The 15053-nt window shown below is 44.9% G+C and overlaps 1 protein-coding gene across 1 annotated transcript; it reads right to left on the bottom strand.

The window, feature by feature from the left end:
* Positions 1–7518: 7518 nt before the first annotated feature.
* On the bottom strand, positions 7519–13186 carry LOC133886606 (putative disease resistance protein RGA4). Its single transcript, XM_062326321.1, has 4 exons — positions 12455–13186; positions 12255–12347; positions 7778–11539; positions 7519–7663 (listed from the first exon to the last, which is right to left on the bottom strand). Exon 3 carries the CDS (start codon positions 11532–11534, stop codon positions 7809–7811), a length of 3726 nt encoding a protein of 1241 aa, XP_062182305.1. The 5' UTR covers positions 11535–11539; positions 12255–12347; positions 12455–13186; the 3' UTR covers positions 7519–7663; positions 7778–7808.
* Positions 13187–15053: the final 1867 nt, after the last annotated feature.

The following is a 15053-nucleotide window of genomic DNA, read 5'->3' as shown; positions in this document are numbered from 1 at the left end:
TAACTGACCAATTACACTCAGAATTAAGACATTGATCGCGATTAAAACGGTTGATTATAGCATTGATCATAATTAAAAGGGAGAGCAGTAAAAAAAACTTGTTATTTTGTGTTACCACCACGGTCGCAAGTCACACGAAAATTACACAAATACACGCGTGTAAATATAGCAAAGTATACTCTCTCTTTCTTATTTCCTCTATTTCAAATTGTTGGTAATATGCCCTAGAAGCGATCTAGTTTACGGATTGGATCTGCTAATGGGCTTTAATGTTGATTAAAGGACCATTAGGATTTAGAGTCATAATGGGTTTTAATATTGATTAAAGGCCCATTAGCGTGCTCTATATAAGAATAGGCAGGGGCCAAGGCGCATTGAGTTTTTCAGAAACCCTAGCCACCTCCTATTCCCGAACTCCCTTCGAAACCCTAGCCAGGCGCGCGGTGCTAGCACACCGGTGCACGGCGATTCCATCCTTGTACGTGTGGATCCTGTAGAGGCGTTGCTACTATTGCGGTGCTGATCTTCTCGGGAGTACTCAGGACGTACTCGCGAGTACTCGGAAGGTGCTCGGGACGTGCTCGGGACGAGGTTGACGATCGACTACTTGACGCGCATGACGTTGGATTGGTCTGCTCCAACTCTTCTTCCGCTGCACTGCTCGTCAAGTGGTAACGATTCATGATCCCCTACTCGCATGGCTTCCTGGTTGAATGCGGTAGAGAAAATTTATTTTGTGCTAGCGTAGCCTACCCGCAACCCTTCACAAAGAAGAGGAGAGAACTCAAGTATTTAAGTTAGTCTACATCTCCTTGTCTTTGACAATATGAGACTAAATATTTTTACTTTGCATTCTCATACATAAGCTTTATATGGGCCATATTCCAACACTAATCATGTCAAGTGCTTGGACTGGAGGTGAGGGGGCGTCGAATAGCCTATGGCGCCGGGGGACGTTGTTGGCGCCGTTGCAAATATGGGCACGGAGCACCATTGCACATGAATGGCTCATTGGTGTGGTCGAAATTCCTCTATGGATAGGACTTGAACTCCATCTCGTCCAGTGCTGAGCGGTCGCGGAAGAGCAGCAGGTTGTTGAACTCCTTGGCGCGCTTCCATCGGTTGGTGTTGATGAGGCATGGAGTTAGCAAGCTCTGGAAACTGTGTTGAAAGACGAATTGGAAAGCCATTATTTCCTTCCACTAGGAGTCTACGAGTAAACCGAAAAAAGGTAGCATGGACCTGGAACATTTACAAAACAAGTAGAACATACCAAGGATTGGATGCTGCCTGTTGTGGGAGAAAGGGCGCTGGTCCTCTCAGTCGCTCGTAATCATAGATCTCCACACGAGGAATATGGGAGACAAGGTGCCAGTCTTCCCCCACTCCTTCCTTGTAACGCCTAGCCAAATCAGGGCAGCCACTAATGGCCAATAGATGGAGAGCAGTAAGGCGTTTTATGGAGCGGGGCAGGGACTGAAGGGCGGAGCAATCTTCGATAGAAAGCTGCCGAAGTGCAGAGAGTTGTCCGATCCACTCAGGCAACACGGCCAGGGCACCGCATCTTAGCAGGATCAGATATTGAAGGGAGGTGAGTGCTCCTATTCGAGAAAAAAAGAAGGGAGGTGAGTGCTGAATCGACTGAGGGAGGCTGGCCATCATCGGGGCCCTGGAGACGAGCAGATGTTGTAAAGAGCGCAGTTCGCCAAGCGACTCGGACAGCACAGCAAGGGTGGAGCATTCGTAGATGCACAACCTCTGGAGGGAGGTGACGCCCCGCATTCTCTCAGGTAATTCCGCCAGGTCATTGCAGCGCCAAATTTCCAAAGACTCCAGTCCAATGAGGTGCTGCAGGAATCCCCAATCAGTGGATGATGTCGTCATTCTGACTAGTGTTAGTTCCTTGAGGTGAGGAACCGCATAAAGCACTCTGGTCACGTCCGGTTTTCAAAGGAACAACCAGGTGTATTTCACATATATGTCAGAATCAATTTCATCATACATGCGGTGATATATCAGTGATATACAGTTCTATATCGAACAAAAATAATTTTATTAAAACAATTACCAGAGTTTTGAACAGCAACGGAAGAACTCGAGAAAACTCCAACGAAAGCTTTAGGGCACACCACAGGCAATCGACTGGGGGCAACGCGACCTAAGACGCTCCGTCTTCATTGTAATCTTCAGCTTCCTTGATCTCCGTGTAGTCTTCTCCAACTGAGCAGTATTTATTATTGAAAACAACAAGTGTGAGTACATATTGTACTCCGCAAGTGTGAGAAAACATGACATGAGGGCTTAAGACAAGAAAGATTTGACTCAGGTTCACTGCATCTATGCCAAAATAACTTGGACTCAAGAAAACCTAGCAGTCCTATTTACTATATATAACGACACCAATATTAAAGAAACAACTCATCGGATTCCATCCGACTACTAGACTCACCAAATATTTCATATCTGGCTACCAACTCATCGAGGTACCACCACCCGACTACCCAAAACCAACCATCTAAAATTTCTCACTAATCATGAAGAAGTCCAAGCCTGCTCTTAACTGTGAGCACGGCTGATCAATCAGTTTTATACTCTGCAGAGGTTGCACACTTTACCCACGAGTCGTGATTCCCGTTTTGCTTCACACTTCCGGGGTGTAGAGCCGGGATCTCACTACAAGGCCTTTACAAAGCGCCTCTAAATCCATATGCACTCACTAAGGTTTCACCGCTAACAGGGATTACATCCACTGCAGAGGCCCCCTCTTGTGCCACTTAACCGTCCACTGGTGCTGTCGGTGAATCAGGAACCAGGGGTCCCTGAGTCTCGAGGCCAGGCCAACAGTTTGCCACGTGGCGCCCTCCCGCGGGGTACGAGAAGACTAAGTCCTGGGGGAGGGTGCTTGGGGCCATGAACAGTGGTCCCCGAGTACCCGAGTTCCCCGATGATCCGCGAAGACCAAGTGTCGGGAAGAAAGTGCTCGGGGCCATGAACAGTGGCCTCCCGAGCACCCAAGTCCCCCGACAACCAGAAAAGCCAAGTACCGGGAAGGGCGTGCTCGGGGTTGCGAACAGCGGCCCCCGAGCACCCGAGTACCCCCGACGACCCAAGAGAGTTAGTTCCAGGAGAGAGTGCTCAGGGCCGTTAACAGCGGCCCCCGAGCACTCGGTTCCTCGAGGATCTGAACAGTCAATTCCGGGAGAGAGTGCTCGGGGCCATTAACAGTGGCCCCCGAGCACTCGGTTCCCCGAGGACCAAGAAAGGGTATATCCGGGAGAGAGTACTCAGGGCTATGAACAGTGACCCCCGTGCCTGGTGGCCCCCACAGAGGTCCAGCAGTGAGGTGTCAACCAGTGAAAGGCCCGATGCCGCATTTAAGAGGGCGCGTGGCCTGTCACTTCCAACTGCTCCTGCCACGCTCGGTGTCAGTCCTTGCCACATTCTGGCAGGAGGGCGTGGGGGGCATTTAATGCACGGGTCCCATCCCGTGTCATCCGGCGTGCCTCAGGATAGCATCGCGAGGACCAAGGCGCCCCGCCTGCCGCCCTACTGTGTCAGGCGTACAAGACCGAACGGGCACGCCGAGCTGCTCGGTGGCTGCCTGGTGGGCCCTCTCCGCGGCACCCGTTGCAGGACGCCATCATGACGACCGAGACCGGGCGGGGGCGCATTTTCAACCCCCCGTCACTTCGCGCAACAGCCCATAATGGCCGCTTTTCCATTTATGGCGCCTGGGAACTCGTGCCCTCCCCTTCTGGGCACGCTACAGCTGGCGAGTATTTAAGAGGAGCCGGTGGACACGAAAGCTGGCTCTCTCCGACCCGGACGAAGATCGAAGACAGAAGAACACTCAGTACAAGCACAGAAGTTGAGACCACCGAAGAACAAGGAGCCAGAAGCTCTAGGATAGACAAACATTCTTGTAACCAGCAACATCCCTGAGAGACATTTTCAGTGCATTTATAGCATCCACACAGGAGTAGGGTATTACATTCAGTGCGGCCCGAACCTGTCTAAAAACCTCCATAGCATTTACTGCATTCTGCATCCGATCATTCCATTCCACCTGCCATCGCATTTACGCCCATTTATTTCACCCGCAAAACAGATTTAGAATCATCCCCCCGGCCGAATTTCAAAGGGGGTCCCTCCGGATCTCTGCTTTAGGAGCTCACCCTCCGACAGGTGCATACAGAATATGGAGGACATCTAATTAATTGGCCAGATCGTACTCATATAAGCCTCGTTGTTGCGCTGTTCAGCCGGGTTACAGGCTTCAAGAACCGGTCCTTAGGATCTAAAGCAGGTGCTTGCACATCACCCAATACGCACACAACAGTCATACCAACCAAACCAACCTGCCTATATCCCTATGATCTACGTTGCTACAATAGATTACCCAAATCGGTTTATGTTGTATAGACCATTAATCCAATTAACATTTATCCCACCCGACTTGACAGCACAACTAAGTATTTCTAACCTCGACACCCAAACTACAACACAGGCGATAATGATAATATGGAAAGTACTAATAAACCCTAAACATGGGATTCATATTGACAAAGCATGCAATTAAAAAGTAAAAAGACACACTACTCTATAATAAGCTCAATGTGGTCAAGGACACTTGCCTCCTCCGAAGTGCTACTCAGTGTTGTCAAAATCTTGATCTTGAAGTCACTCGAACTGTTCTAGAACGTCATGGACTAATCGTAGGAACTTCCGACAAACAGCACAAAGAAAACACTAAGAACAGTGTACCAAACAGAAGCAAGGCGCTAAAAAGCCTACTAACGGAAAGTACTTGCTGCTACGATCGTGGGAGCACGAGAATCGCCTAAAATACAGCTCGTATGAAAAAGTTATGAGGGTTTTAAGCTACAAGGGATTTTCTGAAAAAGAACAAGGGCTAATTTGTAAAACAGAAAATCCTAGGAGCTGATTTGTAGAAGTCCAGGGACCTATTTGCAATTAACTAAAGTTCAAGGGGCTAAAAGTAAAATAACAAGGCTATTAGGGGTTATTTTGTGAAACCATAAAAGTCTAGGGACCTAATTGCAAAAGTACATATTTAAAAGAATTAATAGATTTATTTTAATTAGAAAACCCTATTTATGACGTCAGCATGACATCATCACGCTGACGTGGACGCTAACCGGCTCGGCTCGGCTGACGCGACTGACACGTGGGCGCTGACGTGGCTCTCATAAGCTAACTGGGTTAAAGAGGACACGTGGCGCGATCTAATTGGCTAGCGAAAGGGTATTTTGCAATCTAATCGTGGTCGTTGCTGCAAGATCGGACTGCTCACCTTGAGTCTTCCTCCTCTGGTCGGCGGCGCGGGGCTCAGTGCGGCGGCGCTCGGCCAGAAAGTCGCCGGAGTTGAGCTCCGGTGGCCGGCCTTCGACGGTGAGCGGCGGAACACGGAGAGAAGACGACAGCGAACCCGTTTGAGGGGCAAGTTCGCGTCGGGGCGGTCTTCAACGGCTCGGCGACGGTAGCAACCTTTGGGGATGGTTCGGCGGCGGAGTGAAGGCGCTCTGGGGGAGGAAACTCGATGAGATTTGGAGCTTTGGGCGCGGTGTGGTGAGAGGAGGCCCGACCGGAGATTTGATTTGGATTATATAGACGGGAGGAGCGGTTGCGGAGAGGGGCGCGGGGTGGAGATCGTGCGGCGACTTTTTCAACGGCAGTTGCGGCACGGCGTGGGCAGAATGGGAGCGGGAGATTGTGGGTGACGGCAGTTGCGGAGACGGGCGTCACAACTCTGCTGGAGGATGAGGGTTCGTCGACATGCGGCGGAAGCAAACGGAGGAATGAGTGACCTGGGGAGAGCAGATGATCGTTGCATTTTTCCAATCGCAAGCGACTGCAGACATGGTGGGAAGTAGGGCTCCACAATCAATTTCGGGCAGTCCATTATCTGTAGATGGGACAAGACAGGGAAACAATGTTGCTCACTCACTTCTTCCTCCCCAATTTCCAAGCCATTTGTTGTAGTCCACAGCTCCTCCAAATTAGGCATTTCGTACAGCTCGAGGTGCTTCAGTGAAGGAAACACCCGAAGTCCCTGCATATGCTTCAAGTTGGGTAATTTCCAAAGTGTCAGTAGAGTTAGAAAGAGGAATCGAGGTGGTCTGCTTTGCTTTAACGCTACGCCCTCCAAATAAGAAGAATCACTTCGCTTCCTCATCCAACATGGCAAATGGGGACCTCGATAACCACTAATATTCAACTTCTCAATTTCCGATGGCGGTTCAAGGGCGTCCAGCACACCCAGGTCCTTTTCCATATCTGATACTAACTCTTCTTCCATTCCACTTAAAGACCAGTCCAACACCAATCTTTGTATGTTATTCTTCCGCTTCAAGCAAGCCTTCTCTGCATCACTTGGATCCTTCAAATATTTAAGGCAGGGACTGAAGGGCAGAGCAATCTTTGATAGAAAGCCGTCGAAGTGCGGAGAGTTGTCCGATCCCCTCAGGCAGGACGGTCAGCGCAGAGAGTTGTCCAAAGAGAGATGTTGAAGGGAGGTGAGGTGCCGGATCGACTGAGGAAGGCTGGCCATCATTGTGTGGTGACGCACACAGGTGGTCGTGAGGGTGCGGCCGACGGTGAGCTGGCCAGTGGACGGCAAGGATCTGTTGTTCGTGCGAAAGACCCCCCTCGGACTCCGTTGCCGTCGATGACCCGTCCTTTTCTGTGGATGGCATCCTCGATGAGAGGGCCTCAATGTGGTTTTGGCTGTTGGGTTGGATTGGTATCAGTTCCAGCATTACGTAAAAGTTAATTATACTCTAATGTAACTTCCTGGAAAACTCTAATGTGTATTTGAGTTATTGTTCTGGTAAATTAATTCTAGTCAGAAAAGGGTTTCTTCAACATTCATACTATCAAAGTATGTATTGTGTGCCAGTGTGATCGATTTGTTCAAATTTATCCTGTGCGCCATGTGAGATCATTTCTTCTTTGTCTTAATTTTGCATTGCTGACACATTTGTTGCTTAATGGTGTATTTTTTGCACCATTTTAATGCTCAGTGTTGTTTGACAGTTGGATAATATTTACGGCTATAGGCATTGTCTCCTACCTCAGGTTGAGTGGTGATATAAACCAACATTTTGCACTATCCAGCCTTGTTTGCATTTTACCATCTATTTACCAGTTGCACACCCTTTTCTTTGAAAAGTATACTGGGTCTAATCTAGTTTTAAGTCATGTTCAGTTAGCTTTAATATTTGGTAGTGTTGGCAGTAGCTCTGAATACTTCAGATGATGATCGGGTGGAGAAGAAAGAACAGAGGCCAAGGAGGTGGAAAAAGAACTAGTCAAACTTCTCTTTATTTGACATGGCACTTTAAAATTAACATAATTTAGCATTTCTCTTTTATAATCTCATTTTAATTTTTAACTGTGTAAAAAATTCTCAAATAATGATATTATCAGTTAAACACCAAACAAAAGGGTGTCAGCAAACGGACCCATATTCCTTAGGCAACAGGCAAACCAAAGCCATCCTGAAAAATTCTAAGCCCCATCCTTGAAAATGGAATGTATATAAGACAAATTCATGGTACAAAGGAAACTCGTTCCAGCAAACCAAATCCATAGATTTCTGGATAATCGAGAAAATGTGATCCAACGACCCCACAAGTGAATCCTGAAAAGGCAAAAGAAAGCATAGTGAGTTCTATGAGGCCTTCACTAATATAAATGGGAGTATGCATTTACTTGGCAGGGCACTTTGGATTAATTAGTAACAGGTCGAACTTACCAAGGATTGGATGCTGCCGCGTTAGTACGAATCAAAAAATCCGCACTCGAGGAATATGGGAGACAAGGTACCAGTCTTCCCCCACTCCTTCCTTGTAACGCCTAGCCAAATCAGGGCAGCCCTCAATGACCAATTGATGGAGAGCAGTAAGGCGTTGTATGGAGCGGGGCAGGGACTGAAGGGCACAGCAATCTATGATATAAAGCTGTCGAAGTGCAGAGAGTTGTCCGATCCACTCGGGCAGCACGGTCAGCGCACGGCATTCTCCCAAACAGAGATCTCGAAGGGAGGTGAGGTGCTGAATCGACTGAGGGAGGCTGGCCAACATTGGGGACTTGGAGACATCCAGATCTTGTAAAGAGCGCAGTTCGCCAAGCCACTCGGGCAGCACGGCAAGGGTGGAGCATTCGCCGATGCACAAGCTCTGGAGGGAGGTGAGGCCCCGCATGCTCTCAGGTAATTCCGTCAGGTCATTGCAGCCTAAAATTTCCAAGGATTCCAGTCCAATGAGGTGTTGCAGGAATCCCCAATCAATTGATGATGCCGTCATGCTTTCTAGTGTTAGTTCTTTGAGGTGAGGAACCGCGCCAAGCACTCTGCTGGAGGACGAGGGTTCGTCGACATGTGGAAGAAGCAAACGGAAGAATGAGCGACCTGGGGATAGCAGCTGATCGTTGAAATATTTCAATTGCAGCGACTCCAGACATGGTGGGAAGTAGGGCTCCACAATCAATTTCGGGCATTTTTCTATGTCTAGACGGGACAAGACAGGGAAGCAATATTGCTCACCCACTTCTTCCACCCCAATTTCCAAACCATTTGTTGTAGTCCACAGCTCTTCCAAATTTGGCATTCCGTACAGCACGAGGTACTTCAGTGAAGGCAACACCCGAAGTCCTTTCATATGCTTCAAGTTGGGTAAGTTCATCAGTGTCAGTTGATTTAGACAGAGGAATTGAGGTGATCTGGTTTGCTTTAACGCTACGCCCTCCAAATAAGAAGAATCACTTTGCTTCCTCATCCAACGTGGCAAATGGAGACCTCCATAACCATTAATTTCTAACTTCTTAATTTCCGATGGCGGTTCGAGGGCGTCCAGCACACCCAGGTCTTTTCCCGTATCTGATACTAACTCTTCTTCCATTCTACCAAAAGACCAGTTCAACTCCAAACTCTGTATGTTATTCTTCCGCTTCAAGCAAGCCTTCTCTGCATCACCTGGATCCGTCAAATATTTAAGGTTCTTAATTTTCATGTCACCACTTAGCATATCAAGATTTTCAAGCTCTGAGATCCTTGCACCATCTCGGCCACACCCAACAACAAACGAGCCTAGCATTTTTAAACAAGTCAGCTGTCCAAACCCTGACGGCATGCAACGCAAGTTCCAGCAACATTGTATGTTCAGAACTTCCAGCCTTTTTAAGTTCCCGATACCTCTAGGCAACTCCCCTAGCGAAGTGCACCACTCAAGGTTTATACATTCGAGAGTACCAATCAATGTGACCCATTCAGGTAGTGTGGTTATTCTGGTTCTAGATAGGTTCAGAGTACGTAACGTACGAGAAGAAAATGTACGTGGCAGGTCTTGGAGATTCTCACAAGCAGCAAAGTTGATTGTCTGTATGTTGTTAAACTCCCCAATGAATTCTGACGGCAGTTGTTGCACATCTGAACACCAGACAATTTGAAGCACCCTTAGGTTTTCAATTTTGCCAATGGAATTTGGTATCTCTCTGAGCTTGTAACAGGAATATAGTTCCAAGCATTGAAGATCTCGACATTCACCAATAGACTGAGGCAAACTCTCAAGATCAGTATTCATCAGCTCTAGAGCTCTTAGCTTCTTAAGCTTCCCAATAGACTTGGGTAATGTCACAAAACCTTTACAGTTAATAAAATAAAGTGCCTGCAAGTTCCAACAGCCTGAGATAGCTTCTGGAAGTTGTATGCATCTAACATTATGGATTTCGAGATATCCGAGATATTCAAACTTCAATATGAACAGTGGAAATGGAGTATCAATTGTATAGTCCAGAACAACACTGCGGATATAACAATTCTTCTTTACTTGTTTGTCCAACGATGGGTTACCATCAGAAACATATAGAGCACGGACCTTGTCAAATAAGCCCCTGTCAAACTTCTGAGTGCATGACGTCAAAGATAAATATCGGCATGAATGTGTACAATCTGTAGGAATATTCCTCGGTGGAGACGTCCCCATTTCATGACGTAAAATTTTTCGAGTAAGATCATGAATCAGGTCATGCATGCTGTATATTAGTTCTGCATTATAACTATTTAGAAGTGAACCTTGAAGAAAACCAACTTTCACAAGAGAATCAAAGTATTCACTTCCAATATCTTCTGGTCGATCTTCATTCTGCGGATTGACAAATCCATGCGCTATCCACTGGGCAATCAAGTGGTCTTTGTTGATTCTGTAGCCTTTTGGGAATATAGAGCAGAATGTAAAGCATGGCTTCAGATGATTTTCCAAGTGAATGTAGCTCAATTTCAAGGATGCAAACACTTGTTCTTCTATATCCTCTTCATTCCATAAACTACTTCCTCGTATAGCCCTCAAAGTATTTACTTCACTCTTGCCACGGAGAACACCTCCAAGAATTTTGATTGCTAGAGGCAGCCCACCACATTTTTTCACAATCTCTTTTCCATCTTGTATAAGCTCAGAGCCTTCTTCCTCTACCCACCCAGAATTCTTCAGGAAAAATCCCCAGCTCTCAGGCTCTGACAAGAGGTCCAAGTTCAGGATATACCAAGATTCCACTGCTTCTGCAACCTTTTGATCACGAGTAGTTAGCAGGACCCTGCTTCCAGGTGTGCCTCTGTTTACATGACACATGAATTGTTCCCACTCAAGTCTGTTCTTATTCCAAGCATCATCTAAGACAAGAAGAAACTTGGTATTGCTCAGCTTCTTTGAAATCTCATCGATCATGTGTGGCCGGGAATGAAGATCCGACTTTCCCTTAGTGATATCTTCAAATAATTTGCCAATAAGCCTGTCCAAATCAAATTCCCGGGACACATGGACCCTGAATATTCTATCTTTGAAGTGCTTTTTAATCTTTTCGTCTTGGCATATGTGTTTGGCCAAAGTAGTTTTGCCAGAACCGCCTAACCCGATGATAGAAACTATCAAGACATTGTCTCCTTCATTAGATTCTACAAGCTTAGATATGATTTTATCCTTCTCCTGATCCCTTTTAGGTATTTTCGACTCCTCAGCAGTACCCAACAAGTTCAGCTCTGCAGTTGCGTTGTTTCTATAAGGAGCAGGTTGATCCACTGGTAAATTTGGCAGTATAGTATTCATGTCGCTTGTTTGCTTCACGATTTCATCCAACCTCACCTTCATTGCCTTGATCTTATGGGCCATCTTGCATCGAAACATAAACGACTTCGGTTTGGCACAGAAGCAGTCAGCTACAGCATGCTTCTCACCACCGCTTTCGATGATTTGCTTCTCAGCTTCTAGGTGGACATCATCTATTAAATCACCAATATCATAAGAAACATTTTTCAATTTCTTTACCAAAGGAAACGATGGGTTACTCTCCATTTCTCTTTCCTGAAGAGCAGGCAGCCGGCTTGCAATCAGTTCAAGTATTTCCTTCAGCTCGGAGAGGTCTTTTTTCACACTCATTATGGAGTCAAACTCGCTGGCTATCAGTGAAACTAGTTTGCCGCCTGCAGCCTTCAACAGCCCAGACGCTAATGCAGCCTCCATAATCCCTGTTGATGAAATTGCAAAGTGAACAAATATATTGAGTTTTACAAGACAACTAATTTGTTGGTGGCGCTATTGTGTCTGCAATAATAGTCAACTCTAGAATAAAATGAATTAGAATGAGCTGCCTGGAGCTCATAGTTCATATTTTCGAGAGTAAATTTTAAAAACCTACAACTATTTTGACACGTGTTGTAAATAACTATAACTTCTGGTGCCCATTGCAAAAAACTATAATTATTTTGATACTTTTTGCAAAAAAAACTACAACTTCCTCACGGGTCCACCTGTTGCCAGAGGACGACAGGTGTGCCAACAGTGAGGGAGTTGTAGTTTTTAGCAACAAGTGTCAAAATAGTTATAGTTTTTTGCAATTGGCATCAGAAGTAGTAGTTTTTTACAATATGTATCGAAATAGTTATAGATTTTTAAAATTTACTCTGTTTTCGATGTTTTGAACTCAATGGACAGATATTAGTCATAGAGCTCATATCACTTCTGTAGGTTCGATATCAATTCATGATATCTGATGTGGCAAAAACAAAACAAATATTTCGGATGCTAGTCCGTGCTCTGCTTTGTAGCTTCTTGTAAACCAAGACCATATGTATCACTTTGTTACAAACCATAAGTATCATGTAAACGTGAATATGCAGCGACATAGATCTACCCGACAGAATGATGGTAAAAGTAGAATGGAAGATTGGCTAGCATACCAACCTGTCAAAGGACAGAGCAGCTCCAACTGCAGTGTCCCACTTGCGCTGATCAGTGATTACCAGGCGTGAAGACCTTGAGATTGTACTCTGGTCACTGAGAAGAGTGAGATCAAAGCTCAACTTAGCTACTGAAGAAATTAACCAGGGGATGATGCAGGACAAGATGTGCAGAACGACTTAGTTATATAGTGTGTTGGATACCTTGAGGCTTGAGTTCCAAGTTTCAACTCGGAGCAGCTCGTTTCTTCTACTCCATCTTCAAATGATCGAAATCGGGAGCTTTTGGAATTCTGGATGTAGATCTGAGCTAGAGGGCGCAGCTTTGCTAGATGGCAGAGTGGTTGTATGGAATCTATGGACCATTGGACCTTATCTTGATGCCAGTCGTTCCCCACTGCTTTCTTGTAACGCTCAGAGAGCCACTAATTTCCAATTTGCTTTAGAGCAGTCGGGCAGAAATATCTCGAGCTTCAAAAACCAATGTATCTCAGTTATTTATACATTGAACGTTATCGATTTAGTTTGTTGAGTTTTGGATTGTTTGTGTTTGGTTAGAGTAATTTGATTATAGACTAATTGGAGTTGGAGATGAAGAAATATGTTTGTTTGTCTCATGTTGTGCATGTGACAGATGCAACTTGATGGTCGATGATGGGTCATCGGGGTTAAGTGGGTGTTTGGTGCCGGACGATTAAGGAGGTTGGACAGAGTCAAGTGTGATCCTAACTGTACACGTGTAAGTTAAGCAAAGTATGAAATGGAGGATGAAGACGGCGTATTGAAAAAGTCAAGTGAAAGGGATGCGGGTGCAAGTAATATGATAGTCTGAGGGATCGGAAGCGGGAGAGACTTGCCGGCGGTTAGGATCGTAAGACGGAGTACACGTGTCGACATCAGAGCGCTTACTTAAGGTGTAAACAAGTGGCAAGTCACGCTTTGAGAAGCGTGCAGAGGGTTTCACGGTTGGACCTCAAAACCATGGAAGGACTGGAAGAGTATGTGGCACCATCGTGAAGCTTAACTCGATGCGAAGCTAAGTCGTGAAGGCGTCACGACCGTTCGATAAACGGAGTAAGAAATAGACTAAAATACTCTCGGTGTTAGGTAGAAGTATACTATAAAAGATGGGTATTTTGGTAATAAGCTAGGAAACTTATAGGTCAAATTTCTTATACCTATAAATAGAGGGGTAGGAGGAGAGTATGAACTAGTCATTTTGAGCCTCTTATGGTATCCATATGAGAGCCTTGTGCTAGGGTTTTACAGGAGAGGGAGATGAGTATTTAGCCTATGTATTATGTATGAGCTTTTGTATGCAAATTTTTTGTAATCCGTTTAAAATAGGGCTGACCTCTACAAGAAATGAAGTTCTTGTCTACTCTTGCATTTGAATTCATCTTTTTCTAAGTTTCCTCTATTGGTTTCTTTGCAAGTTTGCAAATTTTTCTTTTTTTTCGATTGTGATTTTTCGTTTTCTTTTTTGAGCTGCAGTTTTTCACCTTTGTGAAGTGATTCTTCTGGTTGCTAGGAGCATAAATATCTTATACCTATAAAATTATATTAATATTTTATGAATTTCTAAATATCTCATACAAATGATCGCAATTTGATAGGTGTCTCGGAGTGCCTCTAGTAAAACGGACATAACTTTTACATAAAACTCCAATTTTTGAATTTTTTGATTCTACAGAAAAAGTTACATCCGTTTCTCCCCTACTTTGTTGGGTTCGGTGAATTTTTCGAGGCCAAAAATGGCTTGGAAGATTGAGTTCTCACCTCCCGAAATTTTTGTGCCGTTTTTGGAACGTGTGTTTGTGCCCATAGCCGTCACCTTTTACATCAAACTTGAGCAGAAATTATATATATTTTCTATTTTAATGCTGCTTAGGTGATAAAAAATAAAAAAAATAGTGAACTAAGTATCTACGAGTATTATTATTAGTGACGGGTCATGCGTCACTGATATTAGATCATAAGTGACAAGTCACAACTTAATCCGTCACTTATTACTTGTCATATATGACGGGTCACGTTAGGCCAGTCATAAGTGATGGGTCACTTTGCACCACTCATAAGTGACAGGCTATGTTACGACCCGTCATTATTATTATAAATGACGGGTCATGTTACGACCCGTCACTAATTTCATGTCTTCTTTGCCAATTTTTCACGTAGTGACATTCTGCAGTTGAATAAGCTAGACAAGTATTTGTAAGGAAACTGGGCAGAAATGGTCTATGAAATACAAATGACTAGTTCTCATGCCACTTGATCTTGTTCTCTGCTCGCCAAGCACTCTCAATGTTGTACATTCAGATACCATTTTGTCCATTGGTAGTAGGCACAGTCAATAATCTTCAAGTTGTTTTGATGAACTAGTCCTTGTAAAATATCACTTGCAGTATCCTGTTTCCATTCTATGTTCAGATCATTCATTTACGACACCTGTTAAAAAAGAATCAAAAGTCAAAGAAAGATGACCCCAAGTTGTTCAAATGTTTGTTTTGAGATGTTGTGGTATGTTGGTGTAGCGGCGGAGGCGATGGTGATTACGATCCGAAAATATGGGCTGGAGCCTGTGATACTGTAATACCTTAGCCCATTAGTATTTTTATTTCGGCCTCTGTGGCCCAAATGTTCCGGTGTGGTGGATTTAGTATCACTTTAGTAGTTTAAATAGGTTCGGACCAGCTTATAAGCCTTTATGTTTCAAACATAGCATCTCTGAGTTAACGCTTTTATATGAAGTAGTTTAAATAGGTTTGGACCAGCTTATAAGCCTTTGTGTTTCAAACATAGC

This window comes from Phragmites australis, chromosome 12, assembly GCF_958298935.1.
Source record: "Phragmites australis chromosome 12, lpPhrAust1.1, whole genome shotgun sequence".
Classification (NCBI taxonomy): domain Eukaryota; kingdom Viridiplantae; phylum Streptophyta; class Magnoliopsida; order Poales; family Poaceae; genus Phragmites; species Phragmites australis.
The sequence above is the reverse complement of the archived record's forward strand: the minus strand, read 5'-3'. Positions and strand labels throughout refer to the sequence as shown.